General features: G+C 43.2%; 1 protein-coding gene and 1 long non-coding RNA gene across 3 annotated transcripts in view; one reads left to right on the top strand and one right to left on the bottom strand.

Moving 5' to 3' along the window:
• Nucleotides 1-17136: 17136 nt before the first annotated feature.
• Nucleotides 17137-25499, bottom strand: part of PCED1B (PC-esterase domain containing 1B) — a 39449-nt gene continuing 31086 nt past the window's right edge. For both annotated transcript variants that reach the window (XM_059402970.1, XM_059402969.1), the window contains one exon: nucleotides 17137-18743. In XM_059402970.1, coding sequence (XP_059258953.1) covers nucleotides 17412-18710 — 1299 coding nt within the window. In that variant the 5' untranslated portion in view covers nucleotides 18711-18743 and the 3' untranslated portion in view covers nucleotides 17137-17411. The remainder of the gene's footprint in view (nucleotides 18744-25499) is intronic.
• LOC132019618 (uncharacterized) overlaps nucleotides 24887-25499 on the top strand; it is a 65223-nt gene continuing 64610 nt past the window's right edge. The window contains exon 1 of the long non-coding RNA XR_009404819.1: nucleotides 24887-25338. This is a non-coding gene — a long non-coding RNA (uncharacterized LOC132019618). The remainder of the gene's footprint in view (nucleotides 25339-25499) is intronic.

The raw sequence follows: 25499 nt of genomic DNA, 5'->3' as shown, positions 1-25499 counted from the left end.
GTGACTCAAGTCTTTTTCCTAGGAGGCTCCTCAGCAACCATGTAAGTCAAGGCTTCAATATACGTACCAAACTTTCTCCAGAAGCATCTGAGCCTCTGCCAATATGACCTTGTGCCAGTGCCTATTTTAAAAGCCAAGCCCAAGGTGAAAGAGTCTTGCCTTCTAGAGAACACCTGGGCTACCTTTCCAACCTCCATCGTCTCTGGTCAAGTCACGTGAATGTGGTGGAGACCACTGGAGCTCTTGGGGTGAAGTCAGATAAAAATATCTTACAAAAGAGCGTATTTCTTCGCAATTCTATCTGAATCCCACGAGAAGGTCAGGATTCCAGGATAGGAGGTAGCTTGCCTGAGACACAGATTAGAACTCCACAGGCAGAGGATGGCCCTTGGCCCCAGCGGGATGGGTGAGGTCATCGGTGATCCCAGCATGGAGAAGCCCTGCGGGCTTCTGAAACTTCTGGTATTTATCACAAGACTGCAGTCACAGAGAATGATTTGGAGAGAGGACTCTGGCTTTCTTGGGTGCCTGTTAGCCCAGCTCCAGCGTAGGGGGCATTCGGTAGCTGAGCAATCCAAGATGAATGCATGAGTGATGTTATATAGGATCTGCAGACAAATCAGAACACTCTGGTAGAGAGGACAGCCCAGCCTTCCAGAGTAACCCCAGGGAAGCTGCTCAAAATGCTGATTTAGGGGGCAGCTGGGTGGTTCTGTCGTTAAGCATCTGCCTTCGGCTAAGGTCATGATCCCCGGGTCCTGGGATCGAACCCTACATCAGGCTCCCTGCTTGGTGGGAAGCCTGCTTCTTCTCCCTTTCTCCCTCCTCCTGCTTGTGCTCCCTCTCTCGCTGTGTGTTTCTCTGTCAAATTAATAAATTAAATCTTTTTTTAAACAATGCTGATTTAGCCTTTTCCTTTTGCTTCTCAAACCCTGATTTTTCTTCCACCTGCTTTAATCTCTGTCCTCTTAGTTTACTTCATTCTCCCTTTAGACTCTTTTCTATGGCACCAAACTCCTTGTTAGGTGATATGACTGGAGAAGAGGGAATTGCCTCCTGGCGAACAGACTCCAGAAAGAGTGGCGTAACCCTTTCCACCTCCACCATCCCGCTGTCGTTGTGCAAGTTGCTTAGCCAACAGGGTCCTCAAGTTCTCAGCCCTAAGTGAGATTAGTAAGAGCAGTTCTGTGAATCTCCTGGTGGAATGTGAGTGGAAGATGAAAGGACAATTGAAAACACTTTGTTGAGGAGCCCCTGGGTGGCTCAATCAGTTCAGTGCTGGACTCTCGGTTTCAGCTCAGGTCACGATCTCAGGGTCTTGAGATCAAATTCCACACTGGGCTCCACGCTCAGCATGGAATCTGCTTGAGATCTCTCTTCCTCTCCCTTCCCCCCCACCCCACCTCCAGCGCCCTCTCTCAAATTAATAAAGAAAATCTAAAAAAAAAGAAAAGAAAATGCTTTATCGAGAAGTGTTAAGAAGGAAAAAAGGCCCTGTAGTTTATGTGCTGATCATTGCTTCCCATGTAACCAAAAAGGGCCAGGTGTGCACAACCGAGACCAGTGAGAACCAGTTAAAGGAAAGCGTCTTTCTCAGAGTTCCCTGAATAGGCCTTTGTCATCAACATCTCCTCTTTTGAATGAGAGGTGAGGAAAAACATTTCCATGAGAGAAACAGAGATGGGAAAAGGTGCAGTTCTGATGATGGGATCAGGAAGGCAACACCTTTTCTCTAATGGAAGTGGGGATTACCTGGGAGCTGGGAAGAAAAGTCCCCATGGGGCCCCCATGATCTTGGCAGTGTCTTGTGTTGTGGCCTCATCCTTCTGCAGAGAGAGGAGAAAAAGCCACTGAGAAAGGAAAATTCAAGGCATATGTCAGGGTGGGGAAGATTGATGGTGTGACGGTGATGGTGGCAATGCTCTCGGCAAGTGTCTGCCACGCGTCACAGGTTTTACTCAGCTTTGGGCCAGATTTCCCTCATCTTCCCACAGCACCATGACTTAGGTATTCTTATTCTTATTCCGCAGGTCAGGACAGAAGCTGAGAGAGGGTCTTTGCTCAAAGTCGTATCACTACTAAGTGGTAGAATCGTGATTTGAGCCCAGATCTGTTTCAACTCTTAAGCCTTTGGGGTTTTTTGTTTTCATGTTTTTATCTTCTACCTGGCTAGATTTTCCGAGCTTCTAGGGAAGAGGGGAGCCACTGGTCTTCGAAAGGAAGAGAGGAGGGAAGGATGGTAAGCATAGCAAGAGATGTTCAAATGGTGTCTGCCTATCCACGGGGAAGGAACCGTGCCCCTGTCCACCGCTGTATCCTCACACCTGTTCTCCACACAAAATAGGAGCTCACTAAACATTTTTAAAAGAATGGATGAATGAGTAAATGAATGAAAACATAAAATAGTCCAGAGATTTTTAAAGGGTACAGGGGAGAAAATAAGGAATATTTACAAATCAAAATTATGTCTTGAGAGATGTGAAAGATTATAAAAAGTAGGGAAGACTGGGGGTGCCTGGGTGGCTCAGTCTGTTAAGCGTCTGCCCTTGGCTCAGATCATGATCCCAGGATCTTGGGATCAAGTCCCACATCGGGCTCCCCCTGGAGCCTGCCTTTCCCTCTGCCTGCTGCTCTGCCTGCTTGTGTTCTCATTCTCTCTCTCTCTGACAAATAAACAAATAAAATCTTAAAAAAAAAAATGCAAGGAAGACGGCATAGTCACTGAGAATAGACTGTCAATAGAGAAGCCAATGAGAGGACAATTCAAGAATGGTTGAGCCGTGAGGACAACTCTCCAGAAGTTTGTCTGAACGTGACGGTTATCTGAGTAGCACTCTCTCGGTCAGGGGGCTCTGGAGAAGGATTTTGTGTTGTGCTCTAATCCCACATAATCTATTATTGCTATCATTGATTTAAAAAGAACACTAACTGAAAACCTGCCACACACAGGGTATTTTAAGAAATGATGACGATGGGAATTATGATTTTAATTAAGTCATCGAGAAAGTTAATAAAAGTGCTGCAAAGAGCCAGGAGTTAAATCAGTTCTGCTCGAAATACTCATCTTTAAGTATCTATTTAAATAATAAGTATTGCTCTCCATTTCCCATCGTACTCATAAATATTTCAGTGTCTATGAATGGTATGGTCTCTCTCTAAAAACATAACTACAATACAATTCTCACACTAAGAAGAAATGAGTAATTATTTTAAGAGCATCAAATATCTAGTCAATGTTCAAATGTTCCCAGATTTTATTTTTTACAGGCGTTTGATCAAACTGGGATCCAAACATGATACATTTGTATGTTGCAATTAGTTTATATGAATCTTTTAATCCATAGCTGCCATCTCCCACTCTCTTTCTCTCTCCCAACATCTACGTGGAGGAAATCCAGTGTTTTGTCTGTTGAGTTCCCCACAGTCTAGATTTTGCTGATGGTGCCCCACAAGGTCATGCACGTAACGTGTTCCTTTGGACTGTTGTTTTAGTCCAAAATGGTATTTGGTAATAGAAGCTTGGAGAGACGATTTTTCTAGTAAGATCACATTATAAGAGGTGATGTGTACTTATAAAGAAGAATCTGGACATCTCTTCTTGAGAAGTTGGCATCCATTGATGATCATGGCTTGGATTCATTACTTTGTTGAGGACTGCAAAATGATAATATTCTAATTTTATTACTCATTCACTTGTTAGTCAAACTTCTTTTAAAAAGAGAGGTCACTAGCTTTCCTAAGGTACAGTTTATACACACAAAGGCAGAATAAATGCCCGCTTCTATGTGTGTATTTGCCATTTAAAAAAAATAGCGGATTGGTTCTCTAGCATCTCCCAAAGGTTACCAGTGAGGATTTCCATTGTGGTTTCTTCATTTGCTTTATTTTTGTTTTCTGAGTATAGACGCTGAGACCAGACTGCCTGGGATCAGAACCCCCTTCTCACATGACTTTGAGCTAAGCAGTTAATCCTTTGGAGCCTCACCTTCCTCACGTATAAATTGGGGGTACTTAATGATGTCTTCATTGCAGACTTGTTTGGAGGATTAAATGAAAATATTCGTAGCCCTCAGGAAAATGTTTGGCACGTTGTGAGCCCAATATAAATATTTGCCATCCTGGGTGTTACATGTGTTTAAGTGGTCCAGAGTGGAATCCAGGCAGTGGTATTTGGTCAGTGGTCCCCAAGGTATTCTAATGCTGAGCCAACATGGAGAACCACAGGATTGTGAATTTTAAAGAGGTAATGTTTACAAAGCAGGGGACTGAAATAACTGCATTTGTGGTTTAAAAAAAGGTAGCCCAGAGGGGCGCTTGGGTGGTTCAGTGGGTTGAGGCCTCTGCCTTAGGACCGGGTCATGATCTCAGGGTCCTGGGATTGAGCCCAGCATCGGGCTCCCTGCTCAGTGGGGAGCCTGATTCCTCCTCTCTCTCTCTGCCTGCCTCTCTGCCTACTTGTGAGCTCTGTCTGTCAAATTAAAAAAAAAAAAAGCCCAGGGATTGCCTCCTTGCCCCCTCGGTCACTAGCAGTGGCAAGCAAATTTAGAAGGTTACTAGTAGTATAGGAATAAGATTAGTACTAGTGCAGGGTACACAGAGAGGCTATAAGGATCGATAATTCCATGACGCCTGGTGCATAGTAAGTGCTCCATAGGGTTCCCCGTGATTTGTCCAAAAACTGCACCACGGTCCATGTGCCCAACTGACATCCCTCTCTCCCTGCCTCGCTGTGTCTTTCCACAGAACTAGTTGGTGCTGCCTTTTCACCATGTCTGTATTCAGACGAAAAAGGCAAGCTCTAGGAATTTGGGGAAAATATATTCTATACCAACAGCTAGAATAGAAAGGAATCAGGTCTCAGTGCAATGGCCGGCTATGTAATCTTACCCTCCGTGCATGGTTAGGGCATTTTAACCGCAATGATATTTTAAAAGGGAGAAACTTCAGATTGGCTAAGCAAATAAATAAAGTCCATTTGAACAGCTCCGCATCCAAACCCAGATGAATTTTCTGTTACCTTTGTGCTTCCTGCTATATCAGATAGTTCTTCCGTCTTCCTGTTGTATGGCTTTAAGTCATTTGTTTTTGTTATCTACACACTGTATATTTGGGGCATTTCATTTGAGATGCTCTGTGCTTTAAAAACAAGGTATTTGGTTTTTTAATACCCTAATTTGTCATCCATAAAAACAACAGACAATATCGTCTTTAAGAGACAGATGCTGAGGGATGAATTATTGATCACCAGAAACAAGTTAGAAGATGAAATGCATTTGCGAAATCTATTTTTAAAAATCTTTCCCAAACTTTTCATCCTGTGATTCTAGAGATATGCCAATAGCAGAGGAAGAATGCTATATACTACAGGTAGGACCGACTGGAAAAATCGGAAGCCATTTTGTTAAGGCAGTAGTTCCTAATATTTCCAGGACCGAGGACTGAGATCCTCCTTTATGATTTCCTCTCCCTGTGGGCTGTGTGTTTGGAAAAACTGAACATACCAACCTGCATTTATCAATATTTAATTTATTTCCCCATATTTTATTCATCAAAGCCATCTATAACTGCCACCTGGAACATTCAATCAGAACGAGACAGCCTGGGTTACTAGACTGACTTGCTGTAATTCCAGCTAAAAGCAAGAAAATACTCGCTTTAAAGAAACCATCTTTTACCTGAAAACAGACATTGTGTTTTCTACCCCAGCATGAGAAATGGGGATGACAATCTTGACATTCAGTACCCTTTAATCTGTGGTCCCAGTTTATGGCAGGCAGAATAAGGGCCCCGCAAAGATGTCCATGTTCTATTTTCCCAGAACCTAGGAACAGATTAGGTTTCATGGCAAAGGGGAATGAAGGTTGCTAATTGCTGATTTGGAGATGGCGAGGTTGTCTTGGATCATCTGGATAGGCCTGGTGTCATCACAAGGATTCTTAAATGTGGGACGCCTGGGAAACTTGATCGGTGAAGCATCTGCCTTTGGCTCAGGTCCTGCGATCGAGCCCCACATCAGGCTCCTTGATCAGCGGGGAGTCTGCTTCTCCCTCTGCCCGCCGATAACCCTGCTTGTGCTCTCTCTCTGACAAATAAATAAATAAAATCTTTTTAAAAAATTAGTTAAAAAAAAAAAAAAAGGATCCTTAAATGTGGAAGCAGGGGGCGGGAAGAGGCAGTGTCAGAATAATGTGACAGAAAGTGATGCAAGAAAGCTCAACCAGCCATCGCCGGTTTTGAAGCTGGGCAGAGCCAGGAGCCAAGGAATGGGGGCCGCTTTCCACTGGAAAAGACAACAGAATGGATCCTTCTTTAGAGCCTCCAGAAAGGGATACAGTCCTGCAGACGCTTTCTTTTAAGCCCAGTGAGACCCATTTTGGACCTCTTTCCTCCCGAATTGTGAGATAATATATTTGTTACCTCAGTCCACCAGTTTGTGGCAGGGAAAACTACCACATAACCTCTTTCCCCAAACTCGTGACCTCTGTTTCTCTTATGTGCCCTGTGCTCTGACCAAAGTGACTTCCTCAGTCCCTCCCCGGGCATCCCTTCCTGCCTACTTTTGGATCCTCCTTTATGGTTTCCCTCATTAGGATGACATACCACCTCACATGGCAGAGGCCAGTCCTGTCCATCTTTCCGGATACGTACCCCGGAGGCCTCCTCTGCTCTAGGCCCCTGCACCTGCCAGACGCACGGAATCTCTTCCCTTGAGCTCCCACAGCGCTGGAGCTCTCTTCAGGGGCTCACTACATTTTTCTCCTGGACTAGACTTATTTGTGCACATGTTCTATCTTCTCTACTGGATTTTAAGCTCCTTGATGACAGGGCTGGTTTTTACACAATTCTAAATCCTCTACAATGCCTAGCCCACTACATTTATGGCCTACCGAATTATACAATTGCTGTCCTATTTATGTGTATAAATGTACATACATGAGGGGCGCCTAGGTGACTCAGTGGGTTAAAGCCTCTGCCTTTGGCTCAGTCATGATCCCAGGTTCTGGGATCGAGCACTGCATCAGGCTCTCTGCTCAGCGAGGAGCCTGCTTCCTCCTCTCTCTCTGCCTGCCTCTCTACCTACTTGTGATCTGTCAAATAAATAAATAAAATCTTTTAAAAAATGTACATACATGCATATATATATATATATACATATATACACACACATATATATATGCAAGTGACATTATAGAACATTCATATGCCTTCAGAGGAATCAGTGGAAAAAGAACACTTGGGTTTTTTACTAGCACCCATACAAATGTTAATATCCCAGGCATGTCTATATTTTAGGACCAGATGAGCTCTTGTATCTTTATAATTTGGAGGCTGAGGCAGGAGTGAGTGTGGGGGGAGTTTATTTTTCGATTGAGGAGATGCATATTAAAAAGTGGAGAGCTATACCTGAGACATGTCTTTGCTCATGCAAAGTATCTGAGCAAAAGAGGAATGGGAGCTCCTTAAGCAGCTGTAGGGAGGTTTGGGGCCAATAGCTTAATTTTCCTTTTATTCGGGATTCAGCTACCAGAAAAGAATGCAAAACATTTTTTTTTTTTTCCTGACAACATTGAATAATATCTTCCTAGAAAGAAAGAAACTAGGAACGAAACGAAACAAGTTATGATGTCAGGTGCCTGGTGACACACTTGGCTTGTACATCTGTAGGATAGGGCATTCTTAAAAAAATAAATAAATAAATAAAAATTAAAAAAAAAAAAATTGGAATGTTTTGTCTCCAGGATAAGCAGGTATCTTTGTGATATCATAACTTCCAGTTTTGTTGAAAACAGAAAATTGCTCTTGTTAATATTTTGCCTTTTGGGGCAATGACTTTAGCTATTTTTTAAACTTCTGCTCTTCTGAAAGAAACATCAGACCCAAGAGCACGCGTCCCTCTGAAGACTGTCCCCGTCCCGGTACATTTTTTGTTCATGTCTTCTGAGAGTTGGGAAATGAGAACTCATGAAGGCCTTTTTACTTATTTGGGTTTATTGACTGTTTACCATATGCCACACACTATGCTAAGTGCTTTATAGAAATTGTGCTATTTAAAACCAACAGGGATGCCTGGGTGGCTCAGTAGGTTAAAGCCTCTGCCTTCGGCTCAGGTCATGATCCCAGGGATCTGGGATGGAGCCCCACATCAGACTCTATGCTCAGTAGAGAATCTATCCCCCCCCCCCCCCGCCTCTCTCTCTGCCTGTCTCTCTGCCTACTTGTGATCTCTGTCTGTCAAATAAATAAATAAAATCTTTAAAAAAAATAAAACCAACAATTTCCTTGGGGTAAGTTTCACTTTACCGTGTGGGTAGTCAAGATGTAGCGTGTTTAATTTCTTTCACAGGCTATTGTCACCAATAAGGGGCACAGACTCAACTTTCCTGGAGGTATTTGCATTGCCCAAGCCTGTGTTCTTGACCTCAGTGACATGCAGGCCCTCCCCATGGGCTACTTGCTGGTAACCCTCTTGTACACAGATATCAGCTTCAGTCCTTAGATACTAGAATTATAAGGAAATGCCAGAGCTGGACTTTCCAACTTCTTGGACAACAACCTAAAATGAGGATCACGTTTAACATCGTATCACTGAACACACACCATGAAATAATACCATCACTTCTTGCTATGTATTCTGATGTCTTTTAGTCTATTCTATTAAATTTTTTTGAAAATTCTTGTCAGGATGCACTAGGTTGTTTTCACAATTCCCTGATGGGTCATTACCTTTATTTTGAAAAAACACTGCACTAGAACATAGCTAGTCTTACACAATTACCTTTTGAAGAAAGATCTGCCATCTTGGGCAAGTCTTGTACTTTCGGAGTCCTGTGTCCACATGTGCAAGATGAGGTCGGACCAGATTACTGAGTCTTAATCCTGGCTGCACATTGCAAATATTTAGAGGGCTTTTAAGTTCACTTATGTCCAGGTTTTTGCTCCAGAATTTCTGATAATTACTTGTTTGGGGATGGGGCCTGTGGATTGTTTTGCTGGTTTAACTCCCTAGGTTACTATACTGTGCCGCTAGAGTTAGGAATTACTGGACTAGATGATTGCTACATTTTCTTCCAGCCAACAATTCTGACTATTCAGATAAGGTGCACAAATTGTATTTTTTAAAGTTCTTTATAAAGTTAATATTTGTAAGGAGAAAAGGGCAGTATCCTTGAGCGATATCCCTGACAACAAAGGTTTTCACATTCTAGTTACATAAGGAATTGGTGTTTAAAACTCCTGATGTCCCAAGTGTACCCCCTCCCCCACATTGATTCAGATTGTGGACATCCAGGCTGGGGCCACATACATTTTACTTTTAATGAACACCTTAGGTAATTCTGATGAAAGTGGTCTGAGAAACACTGCAATCAGAGCATCTCAACAGCTGTTGGTAGTTTCCCATCGTCCTCGGTGCCTGGCATGCACCATGGGGCCAGGACTCTGAAACATTTCCTCAAAACCACACCGCCAGCCTGGCTGGACGCCACCACTCTCAGCCACTGCCCCAGCTTTGTGTCCTTTTCCCTGCGTTCTTTGATTCCTTTTCTAACTCAGCCCAAATGAACAATCACATTTTGCTTCTTCTCTTACTCCGACCATAATTACAGCCTTAAATATTAAAATCACACTCAAACTGGGTTACTAAGACTCTGGGAGTTATGTTGGTAGGTAAAACAGTAAGATGAGCTTGGGAAAAAATCTTCAGTTTTTTTTTAACAGATACTTTTATAGTGCCAACTATGTGCCAATCAAAGTGGAAAGGACTTGGGGCGCCTGGGTGGCTCAGTGGGTTAAAGCCTCTGCCTTCAGCTCAGGTCATGATCTCAGGGTCCTGGGATCGAGCCCCACATTGGGCTCTCTGCTCAGCAGGGAGTCTGCTTCCTCCCTCTCTCTCTGCCTGCCTCTCTGCCTACTTGTGATCTCTGTCTGTCAAATAAATAAATAAAATCTTAAAAAAAAAAAACTGGGAAGGACTTTATAAATACTATCTCAGTTGATATCTGTAATAAACCCATGAGATACTTGTCCTCCTCCTCCAGTTTTATGGATTAGGACCCTGAATCCCTCATTATTTCTGTAGTGTTGCTTCTACTCAATGTTTTGAAGGGCAGTATTACTATTTTTTAATATAACAAATAACGATACTGTACGGAGTTATGCCCAGAATTTCAGTTAATATTTTTTAAAAGATTTTATTTATTTGAGAGAGAGAGCAGACGAGCTGGGGGAGGGGCAAAGGGCGAGGAACAGGGACAAGCAGACTCCCCGCTAAGTGCAGAGCCAGACCAGGATTCAGTCCCAAGACCCTGCGATCATGACCTGAACTGAAGTCAGATGCTTAACCAACTGAGCCACCCAGGTGCCCCTCAGTTAATATTTTAATAGAAGGTGTAAAATAAATTTGATTTTGGGGTCAGCTGCTACATGCAAACTTCCTCTGAGTAGAGGTTCAATCCCCTCCATCATTAGAGGTATTTCAATGGAAAAATTTGAGAATTTGGTATTAAGGAACTATTCAGGAAAGCATTCTTAAGTTAATCCACCCAAGTAGCAATTTTCTTGAAGAATATTATATAATATGGCTTTCTTATTTAAATTTTAGCTCTAAACATGCAAATTGAATGTATTACCTAATACAAAATAAACATTTTTTGTGAACAAATATGTATTTGCCAATAAACTAATAAGAGACTAGTCTTTCATTTGTCAATTGACATAGATACATATATATCCTCACTCTGATATGCAATAATTCATTTATTGGTCAATTAGGAAAGATACAATCCCCAATTGAAGATGATTCACATGCAAAGGAAATTTTTCCACTTTTAACATTCATTTATTAACTAGCCTGTTGGGATGGTTTTCTGGAGTCTTTTTATAGGATTTTCTAAGAGACTTTGCCTCCTCCCCATGTACAAAACCAAGACCACTTGTGTTCTATCTGCAGTCATCCCCAGCTAGTCTAGCTCCTTGTTGCCTGTCTAGGTCTGAGCTTATTTCCCAATGTCAGTGTCAAGATTATTGGCCAGAAGAAAATGTAGCAATCATCTAGTCCAGTAATTCCTAACTCTAGTGGCACAGTATAGTAATCTGGGGAGTTAAACCAACAAAACAATCCATAGTTTCTAATGAAAAAATTTCTCTTTTATAAAAGAATGTTTGCCAAGAATTGTACAAGGAATGATGAAACTGGAAAATGACCACTTTTTCATCCCTAATGAAATTGCCATTTCAAGCAAAAATCATCAACAGTTGCTAGCACCATTAAGTGAAAGATTGATGAGGAACAGGAGTACTGACATGGTACCCACAGGACACTTGCTGACTGCAAGTAGAAAAATATAACTTTGAAAATGAAGGCTTAAGCTGTCACCTTTTATTTGGTGATCAATCTATGTTGACTACTAGGAAACCAGCTTACGTGCTTCTTGCTGTGGTACAATGTGAAATACATTGTCTTGCCTATTAAGTATTCTTACAAAAATGTTTGACTTGCATCGAATCAAATCTTTAAAGCTAACATTCACTTTATAGGAAGTACAGAGGATAAAGTAAAGATTAAATGACACCATGCAGAAATCAGACAAACTCCAAGTGGAACATTCTACAGGACATGTCTTTTCAATGAGTCAATGTCATGAAAAAAAAAGAAAAGCATGGGTTTGGGTTCTCTTCCAGACTAAGAGAGATTCAAGAGATATAACAACCCACGAAATGTGTGATTCTTTAGTGGATCCCAGTTTGAATAGCTATAGAAAACATTTTTGGGAATGGGCATCTGTCTTAGTTCAGGCTGGTATAACGAAGAACCACAGGGACTTTGGTATATAAACCAGGGGCTTATAAACAATATAAATTTATTACAACAATAAAATAAATTATGAAATTTATGAACAATGGAAATGTATACGTTTATAGATAGAAATTTAGAAATTGATAAACAAATTTCTCTAGATGTTCGAGATCAAGGTGCCCACATGGTTGGATTCTGGTGAGAACCCTCTTTTTTTTTTTTTTTTTAAAAACCTTTCATTGTATTCACATGTGGCCAAGAGCAGAAAGGAAGCAAGCTCCTTTGTGATCCTTATGATGGCCTTAATCCCATTCATGAAGATTCCAACCTCATGACCTCATCTCATCCTAATTATCTCCCAAAGGCGCCACCTTCTAATACCATCACCCTGGGGGATAGGGTTCAACATATGAATTTGGGGGGAGGGGGACACATTCAGTCCATAACAGTATCACAGGATATCAGCAAGTTATCGTCAGTTTCGTTAGATATAACACTTATGGTTATATAGGAACATGTCCTTCTTTCCCACATACAAAATATTTAGGGATGAAATATCATGAAGTGATTTCCTTTAAAACACTTCAGAACAAGGATAAAGAAACTTTGGCAAAATCTTGACAATGGTTATACATTTGATTTATGGCTACATAAGTGGGACTATATGCTTCTTTCTACATTTTTGTGTGGAAGCTTCTAGAAAGGCAGATTCTAGGTCCACACTCTGGACCTACTGAGTCAGAAAGTTGGCCAGGGAGATAGCAGCAGTGATAATTTCACAGGCCTTCCAGGATATTCTGACAGACTCCAAATAAAGTTTGAGAACCTCAGTGCCTTGGGGCATGGTGGGGTGGGAAGTAATGGATGCTAGGAAAAGGATCCGTTGGGCAGTGTGGTGGAATTACTGAGATGAAGTATCATATCAAAAATGAGTCCATGTGATGTGGACAGGGAAGTTGGAAGTGAAGATAAGAAGCCAGGTACCCCCCAGGTCTGAGAGCCATCACTGCAGCTTGATGGAGGGGACCTGCTCCAAGGCCAGACTAGACATCATAGACCACATGGCCTGGTGGTGTCTCTTCCTCATCGGGGGTTCTGGGTCTACCACAGCAGCTTCCATTGTGGGTGCTATCATTCTTCCAGGACAGGCCCCTGCTTAGAGATTTGGGACCGGCTCCTAAGAGTGTCGTTAAGTGCTGACAGAAGGTTCTGTGTTGAATGACTCTCACCTCCCCTGCACGCCTTACTCTGCTGGCTGGACTGGCCACACAGTCCCATTCTCTTCCTGGCCCAGCCACCTACCTGAGAGCAGGAAGAGGGCCATCATTCCTGGTCCTTTTCATCCTACTTCAGCTAATTAACCAATCTCAGACCTGTCACAGGCTTACCTAATAAATATTAGCTCACACTTGGGCACAGATTATAATGCTCCACTGAAAAAGGGCTTCTTATTTAAAAAGTCACTAACAAGCCTTCTTTTCACTTACACCAACTATTTTATGTGGCATTCTCTAGAACGATCTTTCTCCAAACATGTTTTTTTTTGTTTTTAAGATTTTATTTATTTATTTGACAGAGAGAGAGAGACCACAAGTAGGCAGAGAGGCAAGCAGAGAGGAGGAAGCAGGCTCCCCGCTGAGCAGAGAGCCCGACTCAGGGACCCTGCGATCATGTCCTGAGACAAAGGCAGAGGACTAACACACTGAGCCACCTAGGCACCCCTCGCCCCAAACATGTTTTCAAGAGAAAATGCATATGAAAATGGTCTGTGGCTCAAGAAATCTGAAAAATACTAGGCTACACGTGTTTAAATAAGTTCATTTCATGCAGAACTCAGAGCCTCTGATCCATTAAGAGCCATTGTGAGTTTTCACATGGGGCAGTTAGAGAACAAATCCAGGCATCCTTGCCTGTCGAATGCATGAATAGATGACGGTTCAGAGAGACATGGTTTAGGAAATCTTTCCTTAAAGTTTAATGGGTAAAATCTTGTGGAAAAACTATTTCTACGAATTAAGGAAGCAGTGATAAGAGGACTTTTTTGACATGATAGGAAGGAGATGTTTTCTAGAGTTTTAAGAGCAAGCATACAATTGTTTAAAATCATGGCAAATCCTTTTGACAGGAGCCTTGAAGTTCCAAGCTTTCAAAATAACTTACCTTTGCAGAATTCATGAACATAAATCTGTCTCTGCGAACAACTCCAGGAAATAACATCAATGTTATGATGGGTCCAAGTATCATGCAAGGCAGGGGCCCAGCAAACAAGAGCTTTGCGGCTAGCCAGCGGGGAGGGGGCTGCTCCCCACCCTATGGTAGGATAGATGATTCCATCTGTTTTCAAAGGCTGGGACTTGCTTTGTTTGTGCTTAGGAAAAAACAGTTATAGCTTGAAGTTTTGGCCTTCGACCTCACAGTATACCTTATTCTAGAATAAGGTGAGAATCATATGCTGCTTAGATAATGCTAATTTAATCATTAATTTTACTTTATCTTCTTTTTCCAGAATACAAGAGTCAAGCGAAAAAAACTTTGAGCGCTGTCAGTTCTTGAGGCCAGAGAAGCCGAATGAACCTTGCATTGTAAGTCTGAACAATAAAGCAATAATTTCTCTCATAACTGTTGAATAAGTTAGGCTCTTTTTTTTTTTTTTTTTTTTACCAGAACAAGAGGTTGACTGCATTGCTAGATTTCTTGATTTAAGGAGCAAGGTAGCAATAGTAAACATGGGCAAAGAAAGCTCAGGGCTGGAACAGAAAGGCCAGGAGAGGTATGAAATTAGCACTGAGGAGGTTCTCAGGCTAATCCTATGAGGATGAAGAGGTTCAGGGTGTGATAGCTACCCAGGATGACTTAGATCAAGTTATCAGAGAATTCTAGAGACATTTTTTCTAAAATGATCAAATACAGCTCAATTCTAATATAAATTGTTTTTGTGAGTACACAACATGAATTATGTTCTTGAACGTTTATCTGAAGTAAATATACTTGGACACCTTCCTTGCCGAGCGCTATGCTGTGAGACATTGGGAGTTCAGCAGTGAACAAGACTTACAGAGCTTACTTCCTGGAGGAAGGGGCTAATGAGCAACTACTGAAGCCTCGAATGAAGGGGGTAAGCAATACAAGGAAAGAATGGGTGCCATGATTGATCCTAATGGTACTTGTAGCTGAAATGGTCCTGAAAGGCATTTTAGGAGGGGACTTAAAAAGTGGGGATGGCAGGATGAAGAGTTGGATATCCAAACAAACAGGAAGTAGGGGATACGGAATATTCCAGGTAAAGAGAACAGCAAGCACAACGACCCAAGTTATGAAAGGGCTTCGCAGGTTGTATACGAACAGAAAGAAGCCCAGTGTGGCTGAGAGCATAAAGGTCAATAAAGAGAGTTCCAGAAGACAACATTGCAGAGGCCTGATCATGTAGGACAGCAGGAGACCCCGTATAGATTTTGTTTGGGGGTAGCGGATTTTGGACTTTTGAGCTCCAGAACTGCTGGGAGAAGAAATGTGTGTTGTTTTAGGTCACCAAGTTTGTGGTAATCATTATAGCAGCCCTAGGACATTAATACACCTGGGCAGGAAAAGATTGTCCCAGAGTCTACCTGCACCCCTCCCCATCGGAGAGAAACAGGACTGTTCAGTGATTGGTGCAATTTAATCCGTAAGATAAGATAGTGGATTCCTCATTGATTCAATGTCTAGTCCTCAGTACTGTGTCCCTAAGAACTCAGTCTTCTTGTCTCATCTGGCATGATCAGATTAAGAAGGAATACACACTAGCCTAACTCATAAGAGATATAAATCACACCACTGATTTATTGATTTATTCACGAAAATAGAATTTACTCAGATCAGCCCCTAAGCCCTGCTCTGTCTTGCCTGGGAAACGTAAAGTAAGAATGAGCCGACGTGTTTATCTTGAGGGCTGATGTTAGCAAATCTCACAGCCTTGTGCATTCACCTCCTCCCTGGGATTAGAACATTGACATTGGCTAGATAGGCGCTCTCTCTCTGGACTTTGCTGGGATGTTCTGGCAAATTCTGATTTGCTGGTACCACCTTTCTTGAGTCCTTGATGGTTGTTATCCAGCCATTTCAGGAATATTCCTTCGATGTGCTACAATGATTCCACGGACAGCACCTCCTCAGGGACCTGGGTCACGGTGTCACCAAGAACACCTGTATGCCACCTCCTCATTCCCTCATGGATTCACTCAAGAAACATTATTCAGTACTATATGCTATACTTGTACCAGGATTTGAGACAAAGGTGAGTGAGATGAAAGTCTTATCCTTCACAAATTTTATGGGTTTTTTTTAGATTAACAGTTGCTGTGTATTTCTCCTATAGAGAACTGATCTCGTCTATTTTTTGTGATTTCAAATTTCAATTTTTCCAGGGTAACATTTCCTGACACTGTCAACTTCAGGAATGGTCCAATTGAGGACTTACAAACCAGTGGAATCAATTCAATGAAATAATCTATGACTCAGACAATGTTAGTCATGTCCTGTTTTGACTATCTCATACAAGTATTAACATTTCACGAGTCTAGGATGATAAAGGCCCTAGCATATTAAGTCTTCATGATGTTAACATTTCCACAAAACAGTAAAGAGATGGCCACGGCCGCCTGTCAGAGTTGTGCACTGGTGGCCCCTTCCAACCAGTAGTTTTATTCTGTAACAGTGATAGATGTTGTCATCGAGTGCAACTTAACTTTTTTCTAATTTTCTCAAGTCCCAAGCATGAGACTCTTCAAAGAAATCACCGTCCTGAGCATGCCATGCATTCTACACACATTGCATAACTAATCAGTAAGCTTCTGGAACTATGGAAGCATAGGGGTTTTCACCATCATTTTCATAGAAAGACAATGTTTGGTTAACTGTCCCTCTTAGTGTGACATTACTGCGGTAGCAATCAGTCCCCATGGTCTGAAAGTTCATGTCAGTCAGAAATTCGTATAGACTAGAAAAGACTTGTGGAAGAGGGATTTTTTTGTGACCTAGGACAAGTCACTCACCTCTCTTAGCTTGTTTCCTTGTTTGTGTCAGTTAAATATCATTTATTTAGCTTTCCCGGTTTTACAATTCAATCACTCTTTGAGAAACTCTGGAAAATACCATAAAAAGTTCAAGTTCTTTTGTTGATTGGTAAGGAATCAGGTCCAACTTACGGAAACCTTCCGAACGATTTTAGACAAATTCCACTTTGAGTAGTTTATCGTAAAGTAGATGCCATAAACAGTCAGCAGATACTGTCCTTGCTTTTTACGAAGCTAATTCTTAATGGAAGGGAGAGGCACTATTTAAATATAGACACACCCGAAACCCACTACTTTCATGAAACAACTTTTTTATTTCCATTTTCTGTTTACAAAAAAGAGAAACAGAATAGGGAGTGGGGGAGGTGGGAATAATGCTTGGTCACCCCCAGAGAATAGAGGAAGAGGCCATAGTCAACAAAAATGGAGAAGACTGCCCTTCCCTGCCATTACCGGTGAAAGCAATGACTGAACTAAAGTCCGAGCACGGACCAAAGGCTTAAGTTAACAAGGTCCGTCTCGGGGAGAGTCAGATGATCTGTCCAGTCCACCAACATGAGGAGGGTTTACTGAGGCCTTGGCTGTGGGCGGGAATGGGCCCGTCTCCTGGAAGATCTCGGCCGCCGACCCCAGGGCGTATAGGGGCCACGAGACACAAAGCGGGGGAAGCCCCTATGAACCACAGGAAATCGCTGCAGATAGGGTACGGGGCCAGGGGGCACCGGGGGCTGAGGATAGATCATGAAGTCATCTTCAGAGGATAATCCTGTCTGGGTCGGTGAGAGGGCATCTGAATGGAAATAGTTTGAGTTCTGATCCGCCTGGAAAGGCTCGTCTGAGGCAAAATTCGTATCTTGGGGACAAAAGAGGAACCGCGGCATCACCGGGTGGAAAGTAAAGGGATGAGGCTGTGGGGGCAAGGGCAGGCGGGGAGGCTGGGGCAGAGGCAGAAGGGGACTCGGGAGTAGGGGGCCGCACCTTGAGGGCGGGAAGGCCCGTGGAGCCCTGCCAGCCTGCCTCCTCCTCTGAACGCCCCGGCCGCGTCCCCCCATCGCCGGGTCCAACGGGATCCACGCACTCACACTGTCGCGCTGCGGCAGCTCCACGCCCCAGGCGTCGGCCACGTGCGCCAGCAGCAGCTGGGAGAGGTGGCGGTGTGCGCGCTCGTTCCAGTGCACACCGTCGCGCTGCAGGTGCTGCTCGGCGTGGCGGAAGTGGAAGTGCAAGTCCAGCACGTCGAAGCCGTGCTTCTTCGCCTCGGTAGAGCTGTAGAAGTTGGCTTCAATGACTTGGACCCTCAGGGAGTCATCCCCAGGCTGGTGCTCGGGCGGCAGGAAGCCCGCCGTGATCTGCTCGCCCACGGGCATGGCCGTGTTCCACACCAGCAGGCACGACTTGGGCAGCACCTGGCCCAGGAGCCCGAACAGGCTCTCCAGGTTCTTCAGGTAGCTCTGCCAGGAGTCCGGGCCATACCTGGATAGGTCCCAGAGGCACGAGTTCATGATGATCACATCCGGGTGGCCGTGCTCGCTGGACTGCAGCTCCTGCAGGACGTCCTCCAGGTAGCTGGAGTAGACGCGCGTGAGGAAGTAGAAGCGCACCAGGTGGTGGTTGTCACAGAACTGGCGGACCTCCCGGTACTGGATGCCATTGTGCATGGGGCCCATCTGGCCTCCGTCCACCAGCTTGTCCTTTTCAAAGGTCTCCTCTCCCTTGGCCTTGAGCTGGGTGGTAGTGAGCAGGCAGTCCTTCTGCAGCAGGAGCACCAGGTCTTTGTACACCGCCCTTTGGACTGAGTCTCCCAGGATGACCACGAACTTGTTGTGGAGCAGCTGCTGCACTTCGGAGGCATACAGGTGGACCATGGCGCCCAGGGCATGCAGCAGGTCTTCAGATCGCTAGGACAGAAGGAAGAGAGTGGCTGGGCGGGGAGGGTTCTCGAGGAAGGGGATGGAGGGTTGGCCTGGGAGTGGGAAGACAGCAAGAAGGGAGCCCTGCTTGGCCACACCTCACCTTGACCTGTGAACCCCTGCCCTGTGGCTCTTGGGAGGCCGGAGTTCCACCAGGTCTGAAGCGGCCAAACCCCAGGCCCTCCCCTGGCTAGAGGGGAAACTGCCTCTGGGAAGGCAGCTCCCGCGTCTGACCCCTGGAGAATGGGGAGGTAGACTTTGCAGCTACTTCACAATGAAGATGGTGAGTGAGAAAGGATGTGGGAACGCTGTGATACGTTAAACTGAAGAGGTTACATGCCACATGTCACATGTGAGGTCTGTGTTGCTGGAACTATAGGAAACGTATCATTGAGAGAAAATATGCAAAAACAGAGCTTTTAAGAGAAAAGTAGGATAACGGGTGACTTGCCTTCCCTCCTTTTCTGTAAATATACTTTATATAATTGTATGTTTCTTTTAATAACTTCAAAAGAATTCAATGAAATGCAACAAACAGCAGAAAGGAAAAGTATGGGGCGCCTGGGTGGCTCAGTTGGTTGAATGTCCGCCTTCAATTTGGGTCATGATCCCGGGTCCTGGGATCAAGCCCCATGTTGAGCTCCCTGCTCGGCAGAGAGTCTGACTTGTAAAAAAGGGCATTAACACTGGAAATAATTCACACGTTACAGCTGTAATATTCTTTGCTTTCCATAGGAAGACGATCAGAATATGCCATCCCCAAATAATGACGTTTTAAAATAAGGATTATTTTGAGCTGAAAGCAACTAAGAATCAGCAGACACATGAAAAGTTCTCCGCCTTAATGCAGTGTATAAATTTCCCTTTGAGGCAGGTGCTCCTTCCCCACCAGGAGGAGAAGAGTCAAGGAAGACAGGGAGCTGTCGACACCAAGATGAGTTTGCATAAGCTGACTTTACTAAAATAACCCCGATTATCTATTAGTTCCGCTATATATTTCTGAGTTTTCACAATTCATCATCCCAAGAAACCCAAACCGGTTTTCCCTTTGTTAAAATGATATGTAAGCCCCTGAATCGGCTTCTTTGTATTTCTACTGTGTGAAGTCCTGTGCACATAAATATTGGTAAAAATCGTGTGCTATTTCTCCTTTTAACTTGTCTTTAGTTGACAGGGCTCCAGACACAGAACCTAACAGGGTAGAAGAAGAGTTTTTCCTCCTGAGCACTTTGCATAAAACATTAAGAGTTGTGAAACTCATCTTCAAAACTTTATTTTAAAGTTGTCATTTATAACCATATCCATTAATGAATAAAAGGTAAAAACACACTTCAGTATCACCAACAGATCTCACATGGGGAAGAATACGGCATCCACTCACACTTACACAGAAGCCAATAAAATCCACTGTGGTTTGATATTCGTAGGCTTTTAGATATCAGTAGGCATTTTAAGAGGGGTGGATGGATAGCTATTATTAAATTACAGTTTATCAAAGCTATATTATTTGTGGTTTTAAATGGGTACAAGTACAAAAATAAAAACATGAACATGGGTGGTCTCTAAGAGTTGCCCTAAGAGAACAGTTGAAAATACTGGCTTATTTTTCCCCCAAAGAATCTTCATTCCAATGTTTTTGTTATCAGAAAAAAGAAAAAAAAAAAAAGCTTAAAAAGAGGATAGAGCTCATTGCAGTACAACAAAATAACACCTTAAGCGAACTCCAGATCCCTCTGGGGCTCAGGCATGTTCCTTTGGAATGATTTCTCATACTTGTTAGGGGTCTACTTGGCGCTCCCCAGAGGGGGTATAAAAATGAGTACAACCTGCTCCCTTCAGGAGCATATCAGAAACAGTCAGTGGTAACTATGACACAAAGTGCTAAGGGCCATGAACACAGAAAACAGGTGCTGAGGACTTTCAGGGGCTTTGTGAACAAAAGTACTCTCCTGCCCCAGACTCCAGTCTCCAAGGTGCAACGGGAAGGGGGAAACCTCCTCCCAGAATTTCCCTGGGGTTCTCATGGTGCCACTCGTGTGTTCTCTCTGGGCTGGCACTCTGCTCCCAACCTGGGCCTCATCCCCTAAGATACTGAACACCATCCCTTTCCATTGGAGTACTCTCCCTGCGGTGAGTGGGCAGCTCTGATAACCTGGTGGCCCTCTAGACTGGGACTCATAGGCGGGAGTCCAATCCACCACTCAGATGCTGTGGGAAACAGAGAAACTGAAGTATACTGGTGAAGAGCACTGCTTTGGGAGCAACTTGGGTGTGAATCCCAACTATTTACCATTTACTATTTCATCCTTGGGCACTTACTTAGTCTTTCTCTGCCTCAATTTTCCTCATCTGCAAAATAGGACTTTTGGAGTGTCCGCTTCAGATTTCACGGGAGGACCCAATATAAAATGGTTAGAACAATCCCTGACCAGTAGTAAGCATGGATAAGGGTTAGTTAGTTATAATTATGGAGCAAGTTTCAAAATACCGAGTTAATCAACTATTAAGGGTGGGGGGCGGATTTACAGGGTTTGTCCTGTTTGTCTAGCAGGGTTCTGTGCTGAGCCAATGAGATAATCCAAGGGAAAGATTTCAAAATAAAGTAAAATGAAGGTTTGTTGAATGGCTACCGGAGGCCAGCTGCTTTACAAATGTAATTCTATTTACGAGATAATTTTTATCATTTCCAATCTATAGGGAAGGACATCGATGTGATGGAGCTAAAATTTAAAACCACCGACACCAAAGTCGGTCTCTGTTGGGAGCGCTCCTTTATAGCAGAATGCCTAGTAGGCTGGTCTGAATGGAAAAGCTTGGCTCCTGTTACGGAGGTGTTTGAAGACAAGACAGAAGAGTGCTTTGGTGTGTCTTCAAGGCACAGGCAGGCAACCATTTCCTCTGCCTGCCCAGGAGAGGTGGTTTATGTGCACAGGGGAGGTGGGGGGAGAGGACTATGAGTAAGAGTATACATATTTCATCCCCTACCTTAATCTCTACCAAGAGACATGTCAAAATAAGTGACCTGGATTTTAGAATAACCAAAACACAATTCTGCAGACTCCTAGGCCTTCTGAGTGTGTGAGGAAACCTGGCTGCCCTGTGTCCCCACCAGGGAACTTAACCCACCCAGATAATGTGCTAAGAGCTCGGAGTCAAAACTGGGCAAAAAGGTCTCCCTAGGAATTTCTCATTGTTCTTCTGCGGTGGCACAGGCAAGCAGAACAGACTGTGGAAAAGAAGGGAGGAGGAAATGACTGGAAAGAGCACTCTAGTTAGAAGTTACACTGAAAAGGAAATTCATGAAATTCTTGATCAAGAGCACCACTGACTGTAACAGGATTAACTAAAAGATACCAAGCACTACATAACAAAACCCGACAAGGGAGGCCTGGGTGGCACAGTTGGTTAAGCGGCTGCCTTCCACTCAGGTCGTGATCCCAGGGTCCCACATCAAGCTCCGTGCTCGGCAGGGAGCCTGCTTCTCTCTCTGCCTCTGCTGGCTCACATGCGCGTTCTCTCTCTCTCTGACAAATAAATAAATAAAATCTTAAAAAAAAAATAGCATTAACAACAACAACAACAAAAAACCAACAAAACCAAAGTGCTTGGGGGTCGGGGTTGGTGAATGAAGAATAAATCAGAGCTAACTCTAAAAACAAAGGTTGGTAAGTTTCATTTTCAGAGCTCTTTTTATTTCCAAAAAACTGAAACAAAAGAGGGATTTGAAAACAGATTACTGGTCTTTCAAGCCTAGGCTTGCTTCTTCGCTTCAAATTTGCTGAACTCACTTATTAGTTTGGGTCGCGATTTTATAAATAAGAGTGACTCGCTCACTCATTCATTCAATAAAGATCATTGTGAACCCGATACTGTACCAGGTAGAAGGACTATGTGTGAAAAGCCAGTCTCTTCTTTTAAGAGCAGAAGCAAGGGAAGGGATACATAAGAGGCAAATATGGAAGGTGCTAGCAGCTACAAAGGATGAATGCAAATGAAGAGGGGAAGCCTGCTGGAGGAGTCAAAGGGGGGGGGATGGGCCCGTGAGCCTTGCAATCTGCGATTCCAACCTCAAATTAACACCTTTTTGTTTTTTTTAAAGAGTTTCGTGGTGATTCCTGAAATCATATTTTTAAGCTGGTTCCATGGGTTCTATTTGGACTTTGACTAAAGCTCTGACAGAAACATACATTAATAATGGCTACTACTATAATAAATGACTTTCAAGCATGTTTCTTAGATTTCTTTGGGGGTAATTAATTTTTTAATAGCGTCATAAGCCACGACTTATAAATCACTGACTATTGCTGTATAACTATCACATACCAAACATGTAACATTTGCTTCTCATTAATCAATTGTTGCAGAAATTAGGTTAATTTTTTTTTCTTTTCTTACTGATCTTTAGTTACAGGAAAACAGACACAGAAATAGGTCAGTGGCCCTAGAGACCCTGCAATGAAGTCTTAAATCAGAGGTAATCCCTAACGATTAGGATGTTGTCTTGATTAGTTGTAGGAAGTACCTGTAACTAGTTTAAAAAGTTTCTTGCAGAAGACTAACCATCTTAAGGCAACATTATCCTGGGACTATAAATAGTTCACTTCCTTCTAACTGCATTTTTGGTAATCAAATCAATGTTCTGAACTTTCCAAGATTCCCTTACATTTTAATGGAATAGATGGTACAAATACAGTAATTTTTCAGGAATTCGCCTTAATGTGTTGGCATCTGTTTAGTTTTTTCTAAGTAGGCTTTCAACTTGTCAAAAATTAAATTGCATGCCATATAAAGTTTTCAAAGAAGAAAAACAATTCAAACTTCTCTTTGGGAAAGCTTAACGAATGGCCTGAGGTTTGCTGATTGCTCAAGAAATTCATCTTTTGCTCTGGGCCAAGTCAGCTAACACATACTCTTCTATAGAATGCAAAAAAGGGGGAAATAATGCAGGCCTACTATTTTTAAAAAGTGGTTTTAGGAGTAAATTAAAAAAAAAAAACACATAAAATAAAAAGCACAAAGTATTGTGAGGTGCTATGGTAAATAATGGCAAATCATTTGCAACTTAACAGCCAGGAGCAAGTCCAATTCTAATCCCCCCACTCCAAATAACCTCTTCCCTAAAAGAGGGCTCTCAGCTGGGCAGTCCAATTAATTATTTCAGCAAAAATTTAGAGTACACCTGGGTCTATATGGGGCCCTGACAGCTGTCATTCTGCAAATTTGACTCATCTCCCTCCCCCACTAACTACTGTCAGGTTTCCTCTACCCCATCCCGGTATCACCCAACCCTACCATATGGCCCATATTTCTACCTTGCCTATTCAGGGAGTCCTCACCACGTCTAACCTCTCAAACACACGTGATGTAAATGGAAATCTGAAACTTCAAAGTGGGTTCCACATAACTACAAGTTTTCCTTGTGAAGGCAAGAATCCCTGCAGGCCTATTCCAGTATCATCACCATCCCTCCAGAGCCACCACCTAAAATCTGTGATTCTTTCGCAACAAAATACCCACAGAAGAATTTCACATGCTTTAAGAGTCTGAAAGTTACCAAGTTTAAAAATCTGTAAGGGGGGGAGGGTGATGCCTGGGTGGCTAAGTTAAGCGTCTGCCTTGGACTCAAGTTATGATCTCAGGGTCCTAGGATCCAGTCCCACAGCGGGCTCCCAACTCAGCAGGGAGTCTGCTTCTCCCTCTGCCTGCTGCTCTCCCTGCTTGTGCTCACTTGCTCTTTCTCTCTGACAAATAAATAAATAAGATCTTTGAAAAAATTTTTAAAAACCCATAAGGGAGCATATTTTTTTCCCATAGTGATAGGTTAACAGAAAATGTTCCCATGGACTTTAAAAAGAAACATAGGTAACATCCTTTATGAATGAAGTGGGGGTGCATAGCAGGTAACCTCTCCAAAAAAAAAAAGAAAGATAAACTTATGGAGCCTTTATTCAAAGAGACCCATTAAAAAGCAACACGAAGTGCTCGCTTCGGTAGCACATATTCTAAAAAGCAACACCAGTAACAGCTCTTGTTTTACGAAAGGATCTCCTAAAGTTTGAAAGTATTTTAAATTTTTAATATTTTAAATATTTAGAGTTAAAAAATATTTTAAACTGGGTGGCTCAGTGGGTTAAAACCTCTGCCTTCGGCTCAGGTCATGATCCCAGGGTCCTGGGATCGAACCCCACATCCGGTTCTCTGCTCGGCAGCGAGCCTGCTTCCCTTCCTCTCTCTCTGCCTGCTTCTGCCTACTTGTGATCTCTGCCTGTCAAATAAATAATAAATAAAATCTTGAAAAAATTTTAAAAAACCAAAGCAGTTCTTATAAACAAAAATAGGATTTCTATCCTGTACAGTCTTTGACGAACTTCCACATTCTGGTCTCAAACCATTATTTAAACGACATCCGCTAACTCCCTTCCCATTACTCCCCGAGACTGCAAGATAACGGAAAGGCAGGGAGTGGGCTTTCCCTTCCAGCAGACAATGAAGATAGACGTGGACTCTGGCCCCAAACAGCTGTGAGCTCTTGGGCTGACTGCCCACAGTGCTGAGCCACCGTTTCCTCTGGTGTCAAACAAGGGTAAGTAAGATCGCCTACCGCACTGAACAGTGAAGAGGGAAAAGAGATCACATCAATGTCTTTGAAGGGCCTAGTACGGTGCCTGCCTTGCCTTAGGCACCTTTAAACCTTGGGCACAACCACCTCTCCCCTCAGGGACCCCGGAAAAAACCCCAAGCCTG

Source organism: Mustela nigripes, chromosome 6, assembly GCF_022355385.1.
Source record: "Mustela nigripes isolate SB6536 chromosome 6, MUSNIG.SB6536, whole genome shotgun sequence".
NCBI classification, from domain to species: Eukaryota; Metazoa; Chordata; class Mammalia; order Carnivora; family Mustelidae; genus Mustela; species Mustela nigripes.
Note: the sequence above shows the minus strand (reverse complement) of the source record. Positions and strands in the feature narration are given on the sequence as shown.